The following is a 27152-nucleotide window of genomic DNA, read 5'->3' as shown; positions in this document are numbered from 1 at the left end:
TATCCAAACAATGTTGACAAATTGCACACTTATGAATCTGGCTTTTCACCATCCAGCCCATACTTATACTAAACTTTATAAATGTTAAAATATGTCGCGATATTTTTACCTGTAAAACTTTACAAATAACTATCCTCATAGCAATAAATATTATACTAATACCAATATTTTTTTAAGTAGATTTATAATGACCGTCATACCAAAATAAAGAAAGAAAAATACTACATCAGAAAGCGAAACGATTTTTTCTGAATTTTATGGATTCGAATTAGCCGTGCTGTCTAAAACAGAATTTATACCATGACAGAGTTCAAAAAACACGCCATTAGAGCTAATAGAGCACGTTTCGTGCTATAAATAATATTTCTATTTGAAATTCTTAGCAAGAAATATAATATTTTTGAAGTTTTTTCAGTTAACTCAACGTCTGGATACACCTGAGTCGACAAAAAGAAAACATACATCTCATACAAGACTATTTATTTTTCAAAATGCAATGACTATTTTGCTAAAGATCGAACTAAACCTGACTGATCTTTAAAAATAGCTTATTTGTGATAAATATGATTAAGATATGTAGGAGAATCGATATATTGTAAATTAATTGAAATTAGTCTTTCGATTTTTGTAAATGCTAATTAATATATGATTGGCTCGATTTACTGTTAAGGGCAAAACTTAAATAGCATTCGCGTAACCATCGCAATTCAACCATTATTAATAACACTTTTTAGATTATTTATAGGTTTAAAACATTCGCTTTTGTTTTGTACTAACATTATGAAAAAAGCTATTTTGAAGTTTAAATATAGGCATATTGAGAACACCCTTCTGAAAAACGAAGGAAATTTGTGCACAAATAGAAAATATTGCATACATAATATCTATAATTTTTAAAAAATCTCGAAACACGTCCTTGCCTTTCTGATCCGCTAATCTTATCATTCAGCCTTATCTCAGCCTTCAGCTATAGTACTAGGAGCAGGCTTAGGGACCCCGGTAACCGCACTCGTCGAGCTCGGTAAGGAGTTCGACGTGCAAGCTAACTCATACGTCAGTGCGCGGAGTTTCTCGCGGAATCTTCTCAGCGGGTAGCGATTCCGACTCAGTAATAGATTCATTCGCAAAGCAGCTGCTCTCGAGTTGTTAGGTCTCCTTTGGAGGCACTCAGGTAGTTGTTAGCAAAACCCACCCCTCCTGGCTGAGCCTTTGCTCGCCCATTTGTTCTGGTAAAACTGGAAAGGCATTAGAGCCACCAGCAATTCTTCCTTCCAAAAAAAGTATTCGAAAACAACAACAACGATTAAAAACATTTTTAAATTCAGTGGTACACCTATGGTTGTTGAGTTTACTCTTTGCTAGGGATAGTGTTAGCAAAGGCTGAGAGTCCCGTGCGTTCGCCTACACGTCCGGTGAAGCTAGAATAACTTCTCGAGGATACTAGCATACTTAGGTAGGCAAAAAATATATATGAGATTATGATTTAAAGTCCTTTAAGGTTCTTTATTTATTTAAAGCTGATTTATTTAAAGTTCTTTATAATTTACACTATGAAGCTTTTTAAGGAAATAGCAAAAAGTTTAGTCGACATCACAGGTGACCGCAGAGCTGGTAACTACCTCGGACAAAGAATTAGTCTAGCTATTATTCAAAAGGGGAACGCTGCTAGTGTCTTCGCAGCCTTGCCTAAAGGAACTCCTTTTAATCATATATTTTAGTTATTATAGTGATAGTTTTTTTTTAAGATTTTTAGTTTTAAGTTTATTGTTAGAGTTGATCGTATCATTTAAAGTCTGTTCAGCATGTCACACGAATATTATATCAACACGGAATCAAATAGGTAATTTTTTTGAGACTATTATACACAGAAGGCAGAAGCGTAAGAAGATACATAGAAATAGAGAATAAAAAGTTGTAGCAGAATTTATTAAAAATATTGGAAATCAAATATGCAGAACATTGAATTCCAAGTCTGAATTCTGATCAGTCTCGTGACGCTTTTGAAATATTCAAAATAGGCTTAATGACGTTTGACCTCAGCGGGCAACGCTTACGTTTTGTAAGATCGTTTCGCATCTTAATTTCTCCCGTTACATTCAAATTACAAACTATACAATACATTATTGAATGTTAATAAAAATGCATGTGTCACCCGCATAATTTTATATCGGAAGGTAGTCATAACTTTTATTTATTTATTTTTTATTGCACAGAGGACGGACGAACTCACGTCCCACCTGGTGTTAAATGGTTACCGGAGCCCATAGACATTTAAATGCTGCCACCCACCTTGAGATATGCAGTTCTAAGGTCTCAGTACAGTACAACGGCTGCCCCACACTTCCAACCAAAATTTCAATTATCGCAATTATCTTTGCTATAAGCAATTGACACCACATTCACTTTTCACTGAACTTCATACTTGACGAAAACATGTAAATGTATTATTGTATAGCAGCTGTCCACGCGGATGCATCGCTCACTCAAGTAGGAAAGAGACAGATGTCGAACGCTGCTGAACATGAAGGCCGATTGTGCCTCTTTGTCGCTCATTGCGCGCTCTCGCTTGCACTTCAAGCCTTAAATGGAACGCTTCAGAGCGAGGTAACGCCGCATGAGTCATGTTTTTTCGTGCGTGCAGTCGGCTCCATCAAATTATAAGACGTTGTCACGTCAAAAAAATACACTGTGCGTCTCCAAAGATCTTTTCTGTCACGTACCATCCGGCTTTGAAATTAACTTCCCTCCTTGATGTTGCGTATTATGACATGTCTTTCTTCAAACGAAGTTTGCGGAAAATTCTCAACGGTAGGCAGCGGCTTGACTTTGCTCCTGACATTACTGACGTCCATCACGTGGGCTCATCTACTCACAAAGCCAATTAAAAAAACAATATTCGTGATCTTCCCTAACAGATCAGTCTACCGTACCCAAATGTGTCCTTCGCAGTTGATACACGTTGATACACGTGGTAACATTTATTTACTAGGAATGACTGTTATATTATACTGATCTTTCCAACCTATCCCACTAGGTGGGCACAGCGATTTTTTCTATTCCATTCTCTTCTATCAACCGTCATCTCAACACTCACTCCTCTCTCTCTCATATCGTCATTCACACACTCCATCCATGTCTTCATGGTCGACCTCTTCCTTCCTCTACCTTGCACTACCATTTCCTTACATCTCCTAGTCCCGTGCATCTTCTCTCTACGCATCACATGTCCATACCACGTTAACCGTCCGCTCTTTAATTTGTTAATTACCGGAGCTACTTTCACACTTCCCCCGATATAGTCATTCCTTACCTTGTCCATTCTCCTTATCTTGTCTATTCATTTTTTTTTATTTTTATTGATTAGATGGGTGGACGAGCTCACAGCCCACCTGGTGTTAAGTGGTTACTGGAGCCCATAGACATTTACAACGCAAATGCGCCACCCACCTTGAGATATAAGTTCTAAGATCTCAGTATAGTTACAACGGCTGCCCCACCCTTCAATCCGAAACACATTACTGCTTCACGGCAGAAATAGGCAGGGTGGTGATACCTACACGTGCGGACTCACATGAGGCCCTACCACCAGTAATTACGCAAATTATAATTTTGCGAGTTTGATTTTTATTACACGATGTTATTCCTTCACCGTAGAAGCCGATCGTGAACATTTGTTAAGTACATATTTCATTAGAAAAATTGGTACCCGCCTGCGGGATTCGAACACCGGTGCATCGCTAGATACGAATGCACCGGACGTCTTATCCTTTAGGCCACGACGACTTTCAAAACTATACTGATACTGAATTTAATTTCTATAAATTTATTGAATTATATTGATATTGGGTTCCATTTCTACGTTAACACCTAATATTATATAGGGTTTATGCGATTTTTTGACAAGGGTTCGTATCTTTTTCGTGACGGATAATGACAACATTGATAATACGGATAAGTGTCAAAAAGATAATTTCATTAAACTTGTTCGATCTTTATAAGAAAAATACTAGTTATTTTTTCTCTTAGAACATACCGGTCTTGATAACGTTTAGATTGAATTAAGTTTGACGTTGAAAAGGGACGAACAAATCTAGACACGTACAAAATATTAAAAATAGTTGTAAATTTCTATATCTTAACGGTAACTTGCTTAGTAGGTAGATATGTAAGGAGGCCACATTTCCTGTACCTATTATCATTGTTGAAAGAGAGCGCTGATTATTTTCCAAGAGAGCGGTGATTCTTTTCCAACAGATGTAACACGTACCGTAAGACGTAGCGTGGGTAAGCCCCCGTAAGGTGGATTAACGACCTATTGAGGGTCAAGGGGATCTGTTGGATGCAAGTAGCGCAGGAGTGGTCATTATGGTGAGCCTTGGGGAGGCCTATACCTAGCAGTGGTCGTCTATGGGCTGATAGGTAGACGAAACGCGTCAGCCCCTGCTCGTAATAGCAACATGGATTCTCACCGTCCTTATCGATCATGTATCCGTTGGTCTCTTCTAGCCGCAACGGTTGCCCGATGTGGTACTGCAGCAGTTTCAGTTCAGGATTTATGGTGACCCCTGCTTCGCTCCAACGGAACCTCACTTTCTGATTGCTATATGAGACTGTGAGAATAATGGGGTTCAACAAACGCTAGAAATGTTTTTTTTTTATTGCCCTTGTAGGCTGCCGACCATACACGTGATGGTGAGTGGTTACCATCGCCCATGGACTTCAGCAATACCAGGGGCAGAGCCAAACCGCTGCCTACCGTACATGACAATAAATGAAATCTGTACTAATATATAAATCTACAGTGGTGTTTACGGATGTTCCGTTATAACTACTGAACCATGCATCCGATTGACTTGAAACTTGGTATCCATGTAGAAAATACATGTACTTAATGGATAGGTTAATAGTTATATGAGTGTTGGACTCCCTAATAAGAATGACAATAAATAATAATGTTAATTTTAAATGCGCAACGAAGCGGGCGAGTTCGGCTAGTATATGTATAAAAATATAAACTATCTATCATGTATATTATGTTGATGTATCACTTACAGCTCTCTATGTAGATAGGACACGACTGTATGTCCATGGGATAAAGTTGAAATTCCATTTGGCACGCGATGATGGCGTGCATCCGAGCTGAATATCGAACGGTCTGATTCCTGTACAGCGTCACTGATGAAAACTTATGAGTCAATTCGGCGATTTCTGTTAAAGAAAATATTAATATGAAATCTATGTATTTAATGGAGAATGTATGTGTGTTTGTATGTTCAACTGAAACTCGAGAACCGTTAGCTCAATTGATATGAATTTTTGCACACATATAAAAGGCGACATTACCACTCCGGTGGCATTGATTTTAATCTTTTGAACCACAGGTCGAATTGATATGAAATTTATATAATAATATCGACGCTTGAAAGGCAAACGTGACTAAGCGACAATAACTGCTTTATACATAAATGATAGCCAATAACCATATTCGATGCGCAAAAAATATATATTTCCAGGTCTAATAAAATCATTTCAATCTTACAGCTAGATTCATTAAAATATAATTTTTTTTCAGGTATTTCAACTTTAAATTACTCTACCGTAAAGTTCACGCATTGTCGCTCAGTCTCGTTTGCCTTTCAAGCGTCGATATATAAAAGAGCACGTATATATAATATGTATGCATGTATGTCCACCTAAAATTATCTTACGTAATTAGCTTTCTGAATCGTCTTATGGTTTCTATGTGGTAATACAAAATTGCTTTTCGTTGCGGACGAAGCCGCAAGTGTAGCTAGTTTATTATAAATTTAGTAATGCGTTTCGGTTCGAAGGGTGGGGTAGCCGTTGTAACTATATTGAGACCTTAGAACTTATATCTCGAGGTGGGTGGCGCGTTTACGTTGTAGATATCTATGGGCTCCAGTGACCACTTAACACCAGGTGGGCTGTGAGCTCGTCCACCCATCTAAGCAATAAATAATAAATAAAAAATTATTTAATATATTATATTATATTATACATATTGTATATCCGATCCGAAGGTATTGCTCGCGGATGTAATACTTCCTATGTTTGAAAATTGCTCGAGCACCATTGTACTCTGGTTGTATGACAGTCGTTATTTAATAAAATCGAGACTTTATTTTAAGATAGATAGTAGCATCCAAGTTGTGGTGCCCAGGGGCTACAACTTAATATTAATAAAACGCGGTAAAGATTGACTTTAGACTGACATTTATTCGAGTACGTAACATAGACTCAGTACAATCATAGCCAATAGTAGAGTGGCGCTAGTTTTATTTCAATGTCATATAAAACAATATCTTAACAAATATAAGGTTAACCCTTAAAATTCCCCATCTTTCAGATCTCTCTCAGAACGATAATACGATATAGCTTAACCAACGATAAACATAGTTGATGAACAGAGACTAATCGCTTCTAAGAAACTTCGAATAGAAAACTAATGAAGTGAAACTTCGCCTGAAACTAACATTAAGTCCCAACAAAACAAAACAACGCGAAATATCAATTAATTAACCTATCACTTCGATCTGAAGTGGCGACGAACAGTTTCAAATCCGGACTGTTCTAAAAATACTTAAAAGATAAGAATTTCGATAATTGATTAATAAATTTAATAAGATGTAAAATTATTTATGAGCTTTTTTTATTATCACTCAGATGGATGAACGAGCTTAGGGCTCGTGTAGTAAAAACCAAACCCGCAAAATTATAATTTGCGTAATTACTGGTGGTAGGACTACTTGTGAGTCCGCGCGTGTAGGTACCACCGATGCACGATATGCAAGCTAAGATTCACGAAAATCGGTCGAGCCGTTTCGGAGGAGTTCAATCACGCACACCGTGACACGAGAATTTTATATATTAGATAAAGAATACACATATAGCGTAGACATAAAACATTAATGGTACGATGAAACAAGAAATCGTCGTGACCTAAAATATAAGACTTCTAGTGCATTCGTATCAATTGATGCAACTGTGTCGGTGTACCACCGGGTGGTGCACCACCATTCAAACCGAAACGCATTACTGCTTCACGGCAGAAATAGACAGAGTGATTATACTTTTGCGTGCGGACCCACAAGACGTTCTACCACCAGTAATTACGCAAATTATAATTTGGCGGGTTCGATTTTAATACCCGATGTTATTCCCTCACCATGGAAGTCAATCGTGAACATTTATGAAGTACGTATTTCATTAGAAATTATTGGTACCAGCCCGCGGGATTCGAACACCGGAGTAACGCTAGATACGAATATACTGGACGTCTTATCCTTTAGGCCACGACGACTTCAAAAATAGATCTTAAAAACAATTATTGGGTTAAGTATTTTAGACATATTATTATCCACTTAATTTTATAAAAACATTATAGCATGAGTCGAATACGCGCCCTGAAGGCTCTGATTCAATCTAAAACTGTATATTCAGCTGGCCGACCATTAATGACTAATGTTATTCGTATATTGTGCGTGGGTTTCCAAAACATAGACACCCAACACAAAAGAAATACATAATATTATTGAAAGTTTTAGTTCTATTAAAGTTTCTTTGCCTGTCTGGACGGATAGAAAGAAAAAGAACTACATTGTAATAAGAATAGTTTCTTAATAGTTTTTTTTTTAATCCATAATACATACATGTTTTACTTTCACTTTTACCTGCAAATGAATGTTTGTATTTCACAAAAATGTATTATTTTTTTTACATCAGAAAAGTACAAATCAGTAACTTTTTCCCTTTATTCTAGCTATAAGACCTCCCTTGACAACTGATATGATTCTAAGTTAACGGGAAGTGCCCTATTGGATTTTATTAGTGATAAAATTTGTCTATATATTTCAATTATCTTGACTGAGACTCTTGAGATTGGCTATGACTTCATTCCGCCGTGGAGATTATACTATTTGATACTAATTTCGCCAAAAACCAACGCAAAGGGTTCCAAAAGGTTTCCGCGGTTTTTTCTTTTTTTAGTGTTAGAATTGTGAGTCCGCATAAGCAGGTACCAGCACCCCACCTATTTCTGCCGTGAAGCAGTAATGCGTTTCGGTTTGAAGGGTGGGCCGTAAAGCCGTTGTACCGTAAAACTGATACCTTAGAACTCATGTCTCGAGGTGGGTGGGGCATTTAGATTGTAGATGTCTATGGGCTCCGGTTACCACGTAACACCAGGTCGGCCATGAGCTCTTTTAACCATCTAAACTCTAAAAAAAATAAACATGAAAGAGTTATAAAAATAGATGAGATTTTATACGAGACAGCAGATGTATCATGTTGTAGATCAGCTAACTACAAGTAACAATTTAAAGTTGGAATAATAAAACAGAAAAAGCCAAATATTTTACAAAACGTGAAATAAAGCAATAAATAACAGTGACGCGACATTTTTGTACCAGTAAAATTTCAAAGCACTCTCATTTATATATGTAAAGTGTAAATTTTTAAGCGGTGTATAAGCAGATTCCACACTATCGTGTTTAAAAATTTATGTGCCCGTAATCTGAGCGTTGAAATTTTACCGGGCGTCCGTTGCCGATAGTGTAATGCTCCACCTAAAACCAAAAACAGATTACGTTAAATAAACATGCCCAATTGCTTAATTGCATTATAACCGATTCCGGGAATAAAAATACGGAATAAGTATGTGAGGTTTATTGGGAGATGACGGAGGAGGAGGCATGTGCGTTGGTTGTTTGTTGCGTGTTGTCCTCCATAAACCTCATCGGAGCGGTCAATAAAACATTACTTATAATTACATGTTTATTTGCTTCAGCGACCGCGGTGGATCGCTGCACGTTGACCACTGACTGACTAACGTGTGCTGCTCATTACTATATGCACAATAACTGCATAGTAAGCTAAGCGGGGCGGGGTATCATTCCTCTACAAGTATATGTACAAGAGGAAGTGTGAAAGTAGCCCCGGTAATTAACAAATTAAAGAGCGGACGGATAGCGTGGTATGGACATGTGATGCGCAGAGAGAAGATACATGTGACTAGGAGGTGTATGGAAATTGTAGTGCAAGGTAGAGGGGGAAGAGGTCGACCGAAGAAGACATGGATGGGTGTGTGAATGACGATATGAGAGAGACAGGGATGAGTGTTGAGATGACGGTTGATAGAAGAGAATGGAAAAGAAAAATTAGCTGTGCCGACCCCACCTGGTGAGATAAGGTGAAGAAAATGAAGAAATAGAACCGATTCCGGTTTTGTTTTCGTTTATTTATTTCGTTTGTGGTTCATTTAGTGTTTAATAAAATTAGTATGTTAATATTACTAGAGGTTCAGCAGTAGTCGAAATTCGACTATAATTAATTGGAATTGTAAGTTTGTACACTATTAAGATTGTATTTTATACTTCTATAATCACAAATTTCGCCAAGACTACACTATAAAAAATATTAACAAAGACAAACAATATTTAATCTATTCTCAATTTGACAACAGACGTCAAGAACAAAAGTTTGACAATAAATATATTTTTTTTTTTTTTTTTTTTTTTTTTTTTTTTTTTTTTTTTTTTTTTTTTTTTTTTTTTTTTTTTTTTTTTTTTTTTTTTATGATTGAAAGTTTACTGGTGGCCCGAAGGCCTTTCCAGTTTCACCAGGACAGGTGGGCGAGCAAAGGCTCAGCCAAGAGGGGTGGGATTTGCTAACAACTGCCCGAGCGCCTCCGAAGGAGACCTAACAGCTCAAGAGCAATTGTTTCGCGAATGAATCTACTACCGGATCGGAATCGCGACCCGCTGAGAAGATCCGGCGAGAAACTCAGCGGGCTGATGCATGGGTTAGGTTGCACGTCGACCTCTTTGTCGAGTTCGACGAGTACGGTTACCGGGGTCCCTAAGCCTGCCCCTAGTATTAGAGCTGAAGGCATCTAATGCAAAGGTTATTGGATCTGATGGATCCGTAAGGACGTGTCTAGGGCGTCGACGGTGACTGGCTCCTGCATGATCAGGATTCGGGGAGTAGTCAGCGGCGGCAACGATAAGGCGATTATCATGACGCATAGCCTTATCGAAGTATCGTTCCGACGCTGACTTCATGTATTTCCGAATTGATTCGAGGCCCAGGTCGTCGTGTAGGTCAACGTTCCTCACGAACCACGGAGCCCCGACAGCTAACCTGCAAAAGCGGGATTGTAGGGATTGGAGGGTGTCTATGTGTGTGCGGGCCGCGTGAGCGAACACCACACTCGCGTAAGTCATGACGGGCCTTATGCAAGTTTTGTAAAGTGTCACCTTGTTCCGAAGGGACATTTTACTCCGCTTACAGATCATGGGGTAGAGTCTACCGAGAATAAACGCGGCACGGTCACGGACTGATTTTATATGCGGGCGGAATGTCATCGATGCATCCAGGGTAACGCCCAGGTACTTGACCTTCCTGGCCCAGGGTATGGGTTGTCTAAAGAGAGTAATCGGGGGTGTGAGATTCCTCCTCCTAATCCGGGAGGAAATCCGTGTGGAGCTTCCCCTCTGAAATAGCACCGCAGTACTTTTCGCTGGGTTGATGTCTATGCGCCATTTTCGGAACCACTGTCCTAGGGCTAGGGCTGCGCTCTGAAGCTTCTTCGCGATTAGGGACTTATTTCTACTAGAATAGTAAACAGTCGTGTCGTCGGCGAATAAAGCTAAATGGGTCGGCGGCGACCGGGGAATATCGTTGACGAATAAGCTAAATAGGAGGGGTGAGAGGACAGAGCCTTGCGGGACTCCAGCTGTGAGAGGTCGTGGGGAGGAGCGGGTTCCCTCGACTCGATATCGAAAAGAGCGGTTCGACAAGAAGTCCCGTATGATGAACACGAGACTATCCGGCACTCCCATGTTGAATAGTTTGAAAATCAAACCATTGTGCCAGACTTTGTCGAACGCTTTTGCGACGTCGAAGAAGAGAGCTCCCGTGTATAACGGTTTTGGTCGATTAAGCCCCACAAGAATGTGCTCCGTGAGGCGGTGCACCTGTTGAACGCATGAGTGATTTGTACGGAATCCGAATTGTTCATCGATAAGAATGCCCTTGGATGAGACGAAGTCTCTGAGGCGTTTGTAGAGCAGACGCTCACACAGTTTGCCTAGAGACATGAGGAGGCTAATCGGGCGGTAGCTCGTCGGATGATTTTTTGGTTTACCGGGTTTATATATGCCGATAACGTCCGCTTCTTTCCACACCGCGGGAAAGATACAGTTCGCCATAGCGGCATTGAAAATAGATGCCAACATCACGATGAGTTGGACGGGTAGAAGTTTAATAACGCGGTTGGATATACCGTCGGAACCGGGAGCCTTGCGAGGACGTAGGTCTTTGATCAAGTCTTTAACTTCCATCGGGGTGACGGGTGGTAACGCATCAGAGGGTGGCAAGGAGGCTCTGCGTTCTACCTCACTGTCTACTAATTCTACATGAACAGGGTCCACGGATTGAGTGCTGGGCGTGCACTGGGTTTGCAATGTATCGGCCAGCAGCTCTGCTTTTTCGTCATCATCGAACGCCGCGAGTCGGCCTGAGGGGCCTACGAGGGGGGGCATAGTTACTACCGTATCCGATTTGAGAGTACGAGCTAAGCGGTAGTAAGACCTTTGAGAGGGCGCGAGTCCTTCTAAGAAATCAGACCATCTGGCATCTCGGATTTCGGTGATGCGAGACTTTACGTCGCGTTGTAGGGCACGCATTCGAATACGATTTTCCGCGGTAGGATACCTATCGTACGCACGGATCGAGGCGTTCTTAGCTCTAAGGAGTTCCCTAATATCGTCGGGCAATTTGAAGCGGTGAAGGAAGTCCTCCGCTACAACTTGCTTCGATGACCTATCTAATGTCGAGGTGATGTGTGACGTTACGATGTCTATGGCTTCAGCGGTATCCTGAGGAGACGGGATAGAGTCCGGACTAAACGGAAGCGATGGTGGATCAGATTCAGCCAGGCTGATGCCCAGCGTGTGCCAATCCACCACAGTCCTCGTGACGGGAACAGAATCGGGAGCGCGACCGAGCTTCATAACGACGGGACGGTGGTCTGAATCTAACTCTGAAACTACTTCGATCGAGTGTAAGCGCAGAGTTACGTTTTTTAATAACGCTATGTCGAGTATATCCGGGCGATGCGCGATATTTAGCGGGTAGTGAGTCGGGGTTAGCGGAGCGACGATATCGAAGGCGAGATCATCGACTAACGCGTCAAGTCGCCTGCCATTCGGGGTTGTGGTGTGTGAGTTCCACCTGATGTGTTTACAATTTAGGTCGCCCGCCAGAATGACAGAGCTCCCCATACCGAGCAGCGCCTCGATATCACTGCTTAGAACGATCTTATCCGGTGGAAGATAAACGGACGCGATAACGATCGGCGCGTGTCCCGTCAGTGAGATTCGGCACACTGATGCTTCGATATTAGCGAGCGCGGGAGGATCGAGCGGGACGCAATGCAGGGCTCTTCTATAGTAAATGACGGTACCACCACCACGGGCAGAGAGCCTGTCGTTCCTGACCATGTTATAATTCGCGATTTTAGGGTCACGGCGCGCGGGCTTAAGTAGGGTCTCCTGCACTAAAAAGATATCAATTTGGTGGTCACGCAAAAAGTCAGAAACCTGATCACGTTGATTTGCGAGACCGTAAGCGTTAAAAAATCCTATCGTTACGGATAGGGGCTTTATTCTACTTATATACGCCATTGATTACCGGCGGAGTGAGGGGAGGACGTACGTATTTAATGACGCGTATACGTCGGCGTATTCCTGCACAACGGCGATAAAGTGTTGTGCAGTGGAGGCAGCGCGAATGGCGTCGCCCAAAGCGTTAACGCGCTCAAAGTTGATCGACTGAAAGAAGTCGATCGCTAAAGCGAGATTGTCGGACGCGGTCGGAGGGCAAGTCGCGGGAGAGGGACGAGTCGCGGGGGGCAATAAATAGTATGCATGCGTGTGTGCATCAAATACATGGTATGTAGTGTGTGTAATGTTTTCTTTACTGATTTAATGTATCTTTTATGCATTATTTAAAAAAAAAAAAAAAAAAAATTAGCATTGTGCACTTCTTCTCTATATTCTCTATAAGTGTGCAAAATTTCATACTCCTCCGTCCACGCAATTTTCGTAAAAAGAGATACAAAGTTTTTGCTTCACGTATTAATATATATTATTATAGTAACGGAATGACGCTTATATTAACTAAATCACACAGCACATCTTTTTGGATTAGAAATCGGCAGCATAGTCGCGCACCTGTTCCACACTAATTTTTTTTAAATATTTTTGACGTGTTATCGCTATAGAAATCGATGAACACCGGCTGCGCGCACGAAAAAGTATCACGTTCTACCTAAGGCTGTATTGTATTATACAAAATAATGATAATTCAGTGATAATCATTCAATTTCAATTCATAAAAGTATGCGATTTTTCATCAATGTTTCTCTATGTCGTTATCACGTCCGTAAACCGATTTTACAGACAGCCATTTTTTTGTGTAATCAGAATATTCATATGAGATTATATAAAATCACTGAATGTACTAGCTATATAAGAAGTATTATAAGTATTTTATAAGATAAAATACGCCAAAACATGAACGCAGTCAATACAGTCGACAGCTTTTCATAAATATACATTTATTATTATCGCCTGTAAGAGTTACAAAAATAAGTATATTTATTTTTAAAAAAAAACGCCTACAAACCATTTAGGAAGTAGATACCTAAACATTTTGTTTAAGGTAATTTTGATGAATAGTCTCTCTGGCTTGCCGCATAAGCGAATAGAGTAGTTTTCATTTATTTATTTTTATTGCTTAGATGGGTGGACGAGCTCACAGTCCACCTGGTGTTAAGTGGTTACTGGAGCCCATAGACATTTACAATGTAAATGGGCCACCAACCTTAAGATTTAAGTTCTAAGGTCTCAGTATAGTTACAGAGTTTATATTGAATTATTATATCGTGAATATTTTTAAGTAAGTATTTCACTAGAATAGTTGGTACCAGCCTGCGGGATGCGAACACCGTTGCGTCGCTAGATACGAATGCACCGGTCGTCTTATCTTTTACGCCACGACAACTTCAGTTTCCAGATATATGTCAAACATCATCAAAAGAAAAAGGCTATATTAAGTTTTACATGAAAAGCTTCCATCTACTTTAATGCTTAGAAGAATGAGTGAAATTGAAGAATACTGCTGAACAATAATTAGAAAAATCGTACCATTGGATCCCGATCCGCTGGGATTCGTCAAAGTGACCCAGAAATTGAGCCCTTTAAGTAACCGTTTTAGCCGTTAGTGTACATTGAGAAACAAGAAATTATGATAACCCACAGAATTTGCGAGGTTCTCAGACAAGATGGTGAAGGGTTAATATTAATGACTAGTCTAGTTGTAAATTTAATAGGGTGTGCCTTAACTATCGCTGAAGAGTTTTCATCGCGACATTCTTTCACGTCTAGACAACTAAATTATAGTTGCTCGGTTAGACAAGTTTAATTAGTGCTTTCTCGAAGAATACGTGCAGTAAACAACTTGAATTGTCTGCCTTGGTAGTCAGTCTAGACTAGTCATTTGCGAAATTTCGCTCACTCATCAACTTATTATGTGCAGTGGAATAACATTATCATAGATAATAACAATAACATTGTGTTTGGTCGGTTTGACGCAATTGAATTTTGAGTTCTAATAAACACACAAAACTTGTAACAGCTAAATCATTTTTAGTTAAAATCATTTATTATTTTATAGACCGTATCTCAAGTGAATTGGCCATTTATAAAACTAACATTGATAGCTGTTTTGTTAAAATTCGCTCTTATATTTTGTAGTGCTAAAGCATACAAGCCTACAATTTTAATGATCCTTTCAATATATTTTTAATTTTAAACGAGTCTTACCAGTCACTTTTGAGTTCAAGAAATAAGGATCGGGATGCCACAGATTGTCGAAGAATTCTGGAGGCAGGGTGACGTGGTCGTCTCCCTCTTCAAATATATCTTCGGGCAGCTGCAGCCGACTCTCACTCCAAGTCTGTCTTATGAACATATCCACACTGAAAAAGAACATTATGCTAACATTTATTTAGACTGTCCACAAATTTACAAAACAAAATTCTAAGAAGTAATTGAAATACTTATTTTATATAAGCTTCGCAAACAAAGGAAAATTATGGAACTAGTAATAAGCTACTTAGGTATTAGAGCAAGCGCTATAATTGTAATTAAATAATTAATCAATGAGCGTACCCGAAATTTATTGTAAGACCATTTTGAATTTCAAATTTATTTTGAACATAATTGAAATCCTCGAAAGACCAAGTCGAAGATTTGAAAATATAAATAGTTCTGGATATAACAATTGTAATTTACGTTTAAGACTTAAGTTATAAAATTCAACCAGCATCTCTGTTAAGACACCAGTACTTCGTATATAAAACCAGATTCCCTAAATTTTGAACTAAATCTTGTCAGCTGTGAAACTGCATTCGATATCGGTAGTAAATTCGAGTTTCTACCGTGTAGCAATATGGGTTCGCTCTTCCCATCCGAGCACTCAAGTTTGGCTATTTGTTTCGGTAAAGCGGAAAAAGCCGGGCCAACACTTACTTCTATCCAACAAATAATCATACTCCAAACTAGTATAGACGGTTAAATGTCGGTCCAATGGATTCAGAATTTCAAAATCAAATTTTAAAGTGAACGGTTGTTTGTAACATTATGTCCACGGGCCTCAGCGTCTGCACCAGCAATTCAGCCAATATTCCAATTAAAAGAATTCTATTTAAAATGTATTTTAAAATATGTGTAATTGAAATAAAAACTTTAAATATTAAACGAGATCTAGAATACCGTAGCCCCTAATCATTATAGTAATCTGATCTGCCAAACGTCTAGTTTATATTGAAGTTCAAAGCTATCACGAAATTTTCCAGACTTCTAACTGCAAATAATTTTGTTTATCTTTCTCAACTATCTTAATTTATTTTTTTATGAAACATAAGTAAAAAACGTTTTTATTCAATGGTCAAAATATATTTTGACTAAAATTTTAATGAAATTTTGGCTGAAAGAGTAATCCAGCGGGATGGGATTTTCGTCATGAATAGGCAGCACTTCTTCCTGCCGGTGGAAATATGTATATTTTTTTGTACTGGAAAAAATCACCGGATTCCCACCGGCCGGCGGGTATGTGGGAGTTTATCCTCACCAAAATCTCCTGCCACTCACAGCCGCCGCCCGGACCGGGTCGGAGCCCAGTCGGGGTCATTGAGATGACGGGACAAGGTCAACGCAGAGCATATTGCATCCATCCTGCTGTCCCCCAAACACCGGATGGCGGTCGTCGGGGACACGACCACCTGTTCCCTCGGTCGATGGGCCCGAAGCTCACCTTGATGACGCCGAGCTGCACTTTCCCCGCCCCAAGCCTGGGTCCCTCCCCACATAAAGCGGGTGGAATCCAAAGCTCTTAGGGGTCCGGTCCCGATCCTCTGCTCGGTGGCGGCGGATTTCTGCGTAGTGAAGAGAGCTTTTTCTCACTCGCGCCGCCGCCGCGCCGCCTCCTTATGAGAGGTAGTGCACTCGCCGAAGTTGAGCATAGCCTTCCAGGACTCGTCGCCGTCAAACATTGACGCCACAACGCCAGGCAGTGACAAGTCTACTTCAATCGTTGCGACCAGGACACGGCGCTGAACCTCCCAAGCGGGGCAGAGCATAGCGACTATATACTCCACCGTGCTCATGTCCAATGGTGGCATCTCGACGTCAGCTCAGTTCCTATCTGGTGCAGGTACTTCCCGAAGCATTCATGCCCGGTCAACACCTGCACCAGACGAAAGGGGAAATATGTATCTAACACATGTTCGCGAACTACCGTCACAGTACGAGATCAACATTGTGTAATAATAATAAAACCCGCAAAATTTATAAAACAAATATTTCATAGATAATCGAACGAACTTACGGCCCCTCATATTAACCTAATATTAAGTGGTACTCGATTAAGCCGCAGATATACTCTTGTTAAAAAAATCCACGTACCGAAAATCCATATCTTCGACATTGATGGAGTTAACATCAACAACATATATACTGAACTCCACGATGACAGGCTGCCCCTTCCGAGCTGGAGGTCGCATCTCTGAAACGATTTTATTTTTTAAATTAATTATAAAATCTCAAATCTTTACTACTATTTTAATCAACAAACATAACATTAAATTATTTAGAAGTACTTGAACTTTTGAACAATGACGTCACTGTTCAGAGGTGCCTTAATCGCCATATTCTATGAATACCCACCACATACTTCACTTAAGCTTATTAGTAATAAAAAACATGGCTATCCAACTTCAATTATTTCAGTTTCAAGTATTCGCAAGGAAAAATTTATGACAAACCTTACAAAATATTTTTAAATTTCCGCCATATCTTTTCGTCTCTCACCACGAGTATATCTATATATTTGAAAAAAATTCTTCTCTTTCTTTTTAGTTGAATTTTTGGTAAAAAAAAAATACTGTAATAAGCGTTTATTGGCCACTCAGAATTTGGCTACGTACAGCTTATTTCCTTCGGCGTTATATAGTGCGATCCAAAAATCTTCATTACGTAGTATATTGTATTAAATTGTTTTCTGAGTTGAACGGCTCATAATAAGTATGGCAGCAGTTATTTTGCAAGATAAATTAGCAAGATACTTGCAATTAGCAATTTGCACGTAGCAATCATGGCAACATCAAACACAGGCCGAAGAAGATTTAGAAATGTTACAAATGTTCACGATTGATTTCCACAGTGAAGGAATAACATCGTGTAATAAAAGTGAAACCTGCAAAATTATAATTTGCGTAATTACTGGTGGTAGGACCTCTTGTGAAACCGCGCGGGTGGGTGCCACCACCCTTCGTATTTCTGCCGTGAAGCAGTAATGCGTTTCGGTTTGAAGGGTGGGGTAGCCGTTGTAACTATACTTGAGACCTTAGAACTTATATCTCAATAAATCTATAATCTAAGCAATAAAAGCATCAAAATAAAAATAGAGTGTCTAGATATGTGAACTACGTGAGTATCTTTATTATTAACCATTAGACTGGTAAACAAAGATTTCAACTTTCAAAAAAATTTCAGTCATTTAATTTCATTTATTTTAATATTGTATTTTTCAATAAACTTTGGGATAGTAATTTTAAATATATTTCCAAGATTTCTTCAAAGACGTTGAAAATTAATATCTCAATATTGATATATTTTAACTCGAAGACTGCAACTGAAAAAGCAATCAAGTAACAATTTAGATGTCGTAAATTGTTACTTGATTGCTTTTTCAGCAGCTTTACATCATGAATTAAAGATATTTTAGAGTTCGATAGTTATGCCATATCGGAAGATCTCACTTTGATTATAATAATATTTATAAATGGACACACACCTCTTCAGCTCTACTGCTTAATGCTTTAACACATCCGCAACAGATATAAGCTCTCCCTAAAGACATTTATTCCTTAAAGCGCCTGATCTCAAAAGCGTCCTTGAGATATGGTGCTGGAGAATAATGCTCCGGATACCTTGGACAGCGAAGAGAACCAATGCGTCTATCTTGCACCAACTATAGATCAAGACAATGCTGTCTACACTCTGCCTTCGCCGTGCACTCGAGTACTTCGGTCATATTGCTAGCCTATAGAGACTATTCGCGACAGGGAAGATCGAGGGAAAGAGCCCGCGCGGGCGCAGTCCGACTAGGTGACACACTAGCGCACTAGAGATCCCATTCCACGAAGCCCTTCATGTGGTCAATGATCGGAGGCGCTGGAGGGACATTGCAAGAAGTAAAATCCTGTCAAAATATGATGGTCACGACCCTCAGCTGTGAGGAAACGACGCGAGGAAATGAAAGACATTACAATTATTTCTACTTCTACGAGACATTTTTCTCGGACTCACAGAACACCTGATGTTAAGTGGTTACTGGCAGCCCATAAACATCTACAACGTAAATGCACCACCCACCTTGAGATATAAGTTCTAAGGTCTCAGTATAGTTACAACGGCTGTGCCGCCCTTCCAACCGAAACGCGATTATCAACAATGTAAATCATACTAAGGGAGGTTGAGAGATGGAAAATGCATTAGTACATTATTAGTCATTAGTACAATTATGTCGTAAAAATGCATTTTTATGATTTAAAAAATTCGTTACGCAAAATTCTAAGAAAATGGGTGCCAGGAGTTATGTAGTTTACTCTCTGATTTAAAATTTACTGTTACAGCTAATTCCACAATAAAAAGTAATTACCTACGTTAGTGAAGCTCACCTTTAACATAGTTTTCAGGAAGAACAACCCTGGGCTTCAAAGTGTGATTCCGCTTTGAAGCAACATCATTGCAAAGCCTGAAACAAACAAAAATCTTTTATCAATCATTTGTAGCGCATTATCTGAGCATTCGGCTGATGGAATATTTTAATCTTCCTTCAAAACTATTTCGCTAACCAGCAAATTTAATTCCCTGTGCAATATTATATCACGATATGAAATTTATAAATTTGATCAATGATTCAATGGTCTCGATGATTTGTGGCTATTTGACCTGGAATACAGTACCTCGGGATCCGGACTCGATTCCACGTATGAGTAAATTTTTGCTAAAATAGTTTGGGATTTGGATCCTAAGGGGACTTTTCCATATCTTGTAACACAAGATAAGATCCTAGTTTCAAACTCTTCAAAATGGAACGTTTTATTGGTTAACACATAAACAACAGTGTAGTGTTTGGTAATTGTCTACAAAATTTTTGCTGTAACCCGCAAAAAATCTGAGGTATTAAAAATAAATTGCTTCAAGGATCAAAGAGGAAGGTTTATTCAAAGTGTATTACTGAATGTATCATTTAGTTTATTAATGGCTGTCAGTTAGTAGACAATTTCTTTTATATAAATAATTTGAGCTAAATCCTCAATTGTAAAACGTCAATACAGAGAAAAAAACAACATATGGCTTAGATATTTTAATAGGAATAATTAATCCGAAACACCATAAATCACGTGAACAGATTCAAATGTGAAATATAAGCGATCAAAAACTAATTTCAGAGATAGTTTTTAGAGTAATGACAAGACATTTAACTAAAGATTGATAAGTTAATCTCATTTGACAGAGAATAAAATAATGTTAAGAATACAGAAGAAGTTGTCAAAAAGTATGGTAGACTATTCAGTGCTGGAATCATGGTCCAGGCGGCTGGCCGATCCTTCGGCTGGTCGTAGGACCGTCGAGGCGATTCGCCCAGTCCTTGTGGATTGGGTGAATCGTGACAGAGGACGCCTCACTTTCCGGCTCACGCAGGTCCTCACTGGGCATGGTTGCTTCGGTGAGTTCCTGCACCGGATCAGAGCCGAGCCGACGGCAGAGTGCCACCATTGTGGTTGCGACTTGGACACGTCGTTTGAAGTCGTCGTGGCCTAAAGGATAAGACGTCCGGTGCATTCGTAGCGATGCAACGGTGTTCGAATCCCGCAGGCGGGTACCAATTTTTCTAATGAAATACGTACTTAACAATTGTTCACGATTGACTTCCACGGTGAAGGATTAACAACGTGTAATAAAAATCAAATCCGCAAAATTATAATTTGCGTAATTACTGGTGGTAGGACCTCTTGTGAGTCCGCACGGGTAGGTACCACCGCCCCGCCTATTTCTGCCGTGAAGCAGTAATGCGTTTCGGTTTGAAGGGTGGGGCAGCCGCGTTGTAACTATACTGAGACCTTACAACTTATATCTCAAGGTGTGTGGCGCATTTACGTTGTAGATGTCTATGGGTTCCAGTAACCACTTAACACCAGGTGGGCTGTGAGCTCGTCCACATTTCAAGGCAATAAAAAAAAAAAAAAACACGGCAGAGCATACGCTCGTCGCCTGCCCCGCATGGGAGGGGTGGCGCCGTGTCCTCGTCGCAAAAATAGGAAACGACTTGTCGTTGCCGAGTGTTGTGGCATCGATGCTCGGCGACGACGAGTCGTGGAAGGCGATGCTCGACTTCTGCGAGTGCACCATCTCGCAGAAGGAGGCGGCGGGGCGCGTTAGAGACGCGCAAGCCCGCCGCCGTCGAGCGGGGGCCAGGGAGGCGGATCTCGCCCAAGCCCTGGCCCTCTAAGTGTTTCGGGTCCCCCTCATATGTCGGTCTGGGGACCGGCGAGGGGGACCTAAGAAGACGTCGTGCAAGCTGCTCTGCACGCGTTTTACGAAAGAGCATCCGGGTGATGGAAGGCCGGCTATCCTCGACCAGCGCTGGTTCTGACCCAGCGGGGTATTCCGTAGGATAGCTCACTCTAACCGGCGCCATCTAGGCGGGCTCCGGATAGCCTGCCGACCGAGAGGGCTGGTAGTCGTGGCGCCGACGACCGCCAGTCCGGCGTCCCGAGGGGGAGGGTGATGGGAGAGATGTGCTCCGCACTAAACACTTCACTTTCCCCCCTTTGCCTTTTCATGAGTTCTGTCTCATGTAAGGTTTGGACGTTGGTTGTTGAGCGACAGGAGGTTTTAGTCGGTTCGACTCCGACATGCTCCACCCGCCGTCCCTAGTGGAGGGCGGAAGTCCGGCGATTTCCTCCTGACAAAAAAGAAAAAAAGAAAAAGACAATTCAGTACCAAAATCTAATCCAGATTTGAACACGGAATGAATGAAGTATGAATACAGTATTTCAATTCACAATTCCTCTTCTTAAATCTCAAGGTTAGAGGTGTCATTCATTCGATGATTGCGGTCTTATATATTTGTTTATATTTCCTTTACCTAATCGTTGGTAGCCTAAGCAGCTGTTTCAACTGCGCACGGACCGATAGTTAAGCTCACAGGCTCAACCTGACAGAATTGCTAACACTGGCCCTAGCAACAGCAGTGCTTCGCTGAATCTATTACCAGATCGGAATCGCGACCCACTGAGAACATCCGGCGAGAAGCTCAGTGGGTTAAGGGGTACTAATCTCGTTGCCTGGTAATCTTAGCGTTCAAATTACTCATCTAAATCAAATGCCACCTTACTCGAATAATATAATATATAACAAACATACGTAAATAGTATAAGAACTTCACCAGTCCACACTTACAGACATTGCTTCTGTTTCCAGCAAATACCATAATTACCGTATAAGTTCAGCAGCGCACACTTTATGTAGTAGCAATAGGAATTGATTAACATATTGTTAATATCGTATGACGTCAATAGAAATTGTTTTAGTGCCAACAAAGCCAAAGCTATTTTAGCAGGCTTGCATGTTCTACAGCTATTAAGTTCGTAAAACTGAAAGTTATAGTAATACCCGTACGAGACAGCTGGAAACATTTAATTATACTAGAGGTCCCGCAGTAGTCGAAATTCGACTATAATTAATTGGAATTGTAAGTTTGTACACTATTATGATTGTATTTTATACTTCTATAATCACAAATTTCGCCAAGACTACACTATAAATTATATTAACAAAGACAAACAATATTTAATCTCAATTTGACAACAGACGTCAAGAACAAAAGTTTGACAATAAATAGTATGCATGCGTGTGTGCGTTAAATACATGGTATGTAGTGTGTGTAATGTTTTCTTTATTGAATTAAGGTATCATTTATGCATTATTTTAAAAAAATATTAGCATTGTGCACTTCTTCTCTATATTCTCTATAAGTGTAGAAAATTTCATAGTCCTCCGTCCGCACAATTTTCGTAAAAAGGGATACAAAGTTTTTGCTTCACGTATAAATTAATATATAGGTATATAATTCTAGGTAAGTTTTGTTTATTGTATGGTTGTTTTAAATTTCCTTCCATTAGGAGAAATTGATTGGCTATCGACCCGAACTACCCCAACACGTTACGAACAAGTTTCGAGAAGTAACGTAGTCTCGGGCACTTCGACAATACCTACATCGTAATTATTCCAATGGGGGGATAATTAGAACGTAGGAATAGGCCTATCTATATACAGCAGTAGCCAGAGGATAGGCTGAGATGATGATGAGCTATCCCACCATAATACACGACAGCTTTTGGTAGCGGGGTTGAAACATCTCATCATCATCCTATATGCTGGGACTCTTTTTTAATGATCGAAGGTTTACTGGTGACCTGGATGCCTTTTCAGATTTACCAGGACCGGCGGGCGAGCAAAAGCTTAGCCAGGAGGGTAATCTCTCATTCTCTCTCTCTCTCTCTCTCTAACGATTAGCATTTCTCGGAGCCTTAAGATACTACAACCTGATGCCCACCATAAAAATGGGCCGAAGGCTCAGTTCCTTTACAATAATCAAGCAAGATCGTGGTAGAAAGAGCCACAGTAGGAGCGTATCCCACGCATATTCAATATAGTTAGGAGAAGATGAGGGAGTTAGTTAAGAAAAAATAAAAAGTGGTACTAGCGTACGGTAAGTTTGTTTACGTTTTAAATCAACCGATCTTTAATTTGTTTAGATGTTTAATCTAAGTTGAACTGATTAGATTTACGATTTAACAAAGCTATGTTCAGTAATGAATGAAATTAAGTAAATACTCTAGCCACATTAATTATTAAACCTATGATTTTAGTTTTTATTTATTTATTTTTATTGCTAGATGGTTGGACGAGCTCACAGCCTACCCGAGTTAAGTGGTTACTGGAGCCCATAGACATCTACGACGTAAATGCATCACCCACCTTGAGATATAAGTTCTAAGGTATCAAGTATAGTTACAACGGCTGCCCCACCCTTCTAACCGAAACGCATTACTGCTTCACGGCAGAAATAGGCAGGGCGGTGGTACCTACCCGCGCGTACTCACAAGAGGTCCTACCACCAGTAATTACGCAAATTATAATTTTGCGGGTTTCATTTTTAATAACACGATGTTATTCCTTCACCGTGAAAGTCAATCGTGAACATTTGTCGAGTACGTATTTCATTAGAAAAATTTGTACCCGCCTGAGATTCGAACACCGGTGCATCGTTTAACACGAATGCACCGGACGTCTTATCCCTTAGGCCACGACGACTTCAGTCAATCGTGAACATTTGTCGAGTACGTATTGGTTACTTGTTTATCATATTTTGAGTACGATGAATTCAATTTGCATTTTAATATTAGGCAGCGATTTGGCTGTGTCCAGTGGCGGATTTACCCTAACGCCCGGTAGGCCCGGGCCTAGGGCGGCCAGATTTAGGGGCGGCCCCAATCGTGTTAGAAAACTTATTTTAACGTATGGCGGGCGAACTGTACCTACTGCATGGTGCAATCTATACCGCATCCTTAAATAACTAGTTGTAACAACTTGTGAAATAAAACTATTTTTTTGGAACGAAGTTCCTTACGGCAGGCTTGGAGGAGATAGGGATTTTGCTGCGCGATCGAACTGAAAAAAATGTGATAGTAAAAACCGTAAGAAAAAGTCCGTGGAATAAGGCCTTGTTTTCCGCACAGCGATATTTCACCGCGCGATTTTTTTCTCGTAATTCTTTTTTTTTTTTTTATATGGAACTTCGTTCCTATCCGGTGTCCCACGGCACCACACATCTTTTTTCCTAAATTTATAAATCTATTTAGATAAAAGTTGGCAATAAAGTAATTTCATTATATAGTCTATATGGTGGATGCTGAGAAAGGGGCGGCTGATGGCTTGGCGCCTAGGGCGGCCGAGGCTGCAAATCCGCCACTGGCTGTGTCCCTGGTATTGCTGATGTCCATTACCTAAAATATCTCGTCTACTTACATTGGCCATAACATAATGCACTCTTCTACTAACACATCCCAAATACAACAAATACCCACAACACATTCATAAGTTTATATTTCATTGTTAACGCAGTCAGACCCTTTTAATTAATATTTTCTCTTCAGTTTTTCTTTATGTTTCTTCAAATATAGTATTAATTAGTTCATCTCAAAAACAACTTGAGGTGACCGAACGATTTATTAAGTATTGCTGATCCCTGGCATCAAAAGCAGCTGCTTCTCATTATTAATCTTTGATGAAATTTTGATAAAGTAATAAATAATAGCAAGACACCGTGCTTTGGCGTGATTTTTTTTTTGGTTATTTATTTATTCGGTAAAAAACAAATTTATAATAAAATAAAAAATATAATAGGTATTATAAAAAAAGCAAGATTCCATTATCAAAATCACATTTGAATAGAAAGTGAACAAAGAAAAAAATAAATGTATAAATTTAATTTTACAAAAAAAGTAACATAATATTATATGTAAACATATGTAGCATATATATGTAAACATCCACATCTATTGCATGTGTATATTTTATATATTTTAAAACTTAATAATAATACACATCGGTCCTAAGTCATTTTAAAAATATTCCAAAATTGCATTTCTATATGAGACAAGTAATAAACAAAAGATGTCGGAATTCATTTCATTTATTTCTTCATTTATAACAAGACTCAAGACAAGACAAAGCCCAGATAAAATAATAACATCGTGTAATGAAAATCAAACGCCCGAAACTACAATTTTGCGTAATTAATGTTAGTACTGCCTGTACCGTTGAATATAATTTTTCCGTCTATTTTTTGAACGGAAAATTTTTGCGTCCCAATTTGGATGATATTTGAAATTTGACCTCTTATCGCTAGTCCCAATCGGAGTCAAAGATAATTGGTATTTGGGTATACTTGTTTTGTATCCTGTAGTGACTGCGATAGACAGGAAAATCCAATTTGTGGTCATTGAATTTCGAATGATAAATAGATGAGTGCACTCACCTTGGAGATCAGAGCCGCAATCTTAAAAGAACGTTTATATATTAAGCGTTTTTACATAATGCACATTGTAGCACCGCTATTTTAGTTATTAATTATCAAGAGAATATGAAATTTCTAAATGTTATTATTATAGTTACTGATTAATAAAATATTCATTAAATTCAATTCAACACATTCAAAAGCACATTGTAAATAATGAATGGGACGTTTGATAAATAGTCTCGGAGTATGTTGATCTGTACCGCTTTTATTCGTGCTAGCGATTCATAAATAATTATTTAACGTCGTTGAACTTAGCTTTTTATTTTGCTATAATTTGGATATAAAGCTTGTGAATATCAACAACTATCTTCCCGTTGAGTTATTTTTTTTAATTTTTTATTGCCCTTGTAGTCCGACGAGCATACGGCCCACCTGATGGTGAGTGGTTACTGTCACCCATGGACTTCAGCAATGCCAGGGGCAGAGCCAAGCCGCTGCTTCTGTCTCAAGCTGGCCAAAACTTTGTCACAAATACAATCATTTTACTATACTGCCCAAAAGACACTATTTAAGTGTTTAGTCCCGAAGTCGTTGCTCAGTTCTTATGCAAATTGTAATCAGTTTGATCTGTAATCATTATGATGTCGTCATGATATAGCAGGTTAGGGACCCAGATTTTTTAGCGATTTTTGCCAAAAGTAATTAAATGCGTATGGATAAAGAATTACTCAAATAAGCTATTCCTACTTTTAGTTTTTTTATTATATTGTCCAATATTCCCCCTTCAACATGTTATAACTACTAGCCTAGATGAGCCATGGCGGCCCGCGTTGCGGCGGTCCCAAGGGACCGCTGATTTGGTTTTGGCAAAGTAATAGTATCCACCCACAGGGACTGCTACGGTCCTTAACCTGTTAAAGAATAAAACGTCCAGTGGCATTCGCATCGAGCGAGCGATTCGATACTAATTCTTCTAATGAAATACATGCATAACGTACGTAACGTAAATAAATAAATAACAAATAAATATTTAATAACAATCACGCCACGTTAACTGTTCCCGTGATAAGTTCGTAAAGAACTTGTGTTACAGGTACCAGATAACGGAAATAAATGTAAGATTTTTATTATACACATACATATATTTAATATACATCCATAACCCTGGAAAAGACATTTATATTTATCATACAAATATCTTCCCTTGGCGGGATTCGAACCCGCGACACCCTTGTGTAGTGACCATGTCACTTACCACTACACCAGACGGCCGTCAAATGTTTACTCATTTCTTATTACGGCAAAAATTATAATTTACTACTACTAGTGGTAGGGCGTCTTGAGAGTCCGCACGGGTAGGTACCCCTAGTTGGGTTTGAAGGGTGGGACAGCCAATGTACAATAAAAATTGA

The 27152-nt window shown here is 39.5% G+C and overlaps 1 protein-coding gene across 2 annotated transcripts in view; it reads right to left on the bottom strand.

Moving 5' to 3' along the window:
- LOC101746110 (glycine receptor subunit alpha-4) overlaps positions 1-27152 on the bottom strand; it is a 64475-nt gene that overhangs the window by 14947 nt on the left and 22376 nt on the right. For both annotated transcript variants that reach the window (XM_021349214.3, XM_021349215.3), the window contains exons 3-7: positions 19325-19401; positions 17049-17148; positions 14907-15061; positions 5053-5208; positions 4470-4610 (exon numbers count right to left, since the gene is read on the bottom strand). In XM_021349214.3, coding sequence (XP_021204889.1) covers positions 4470-4610; positions 5053-5208; positions 14907-15061; positions 17049-17148; positions 19325-19401 — 629 coding nt within the window. The remainder of the gene's footprint in view (positions 1-4469; positions 4611-5052; positions 5209-14906; positions 15062-17048; positions 17149-19324; positions 19402-27152) is intronic.

This window comes from Bombyx mori, chromosome 13 (genome assembly GCF_030269925.1).
Source record: "Bombyx mori chromosome 13, ASM3026992v2".
NCBI lineage: Eukaryota > Metazoa > Arthropoda > Insecta > Lepidoptera > Bombycidae > Bombyx > Bombyx mori.
Note: the sequence above shows the minus strand (reverse complement) of the source record. Positions and strands in the feature narration are given on the sequence as shown.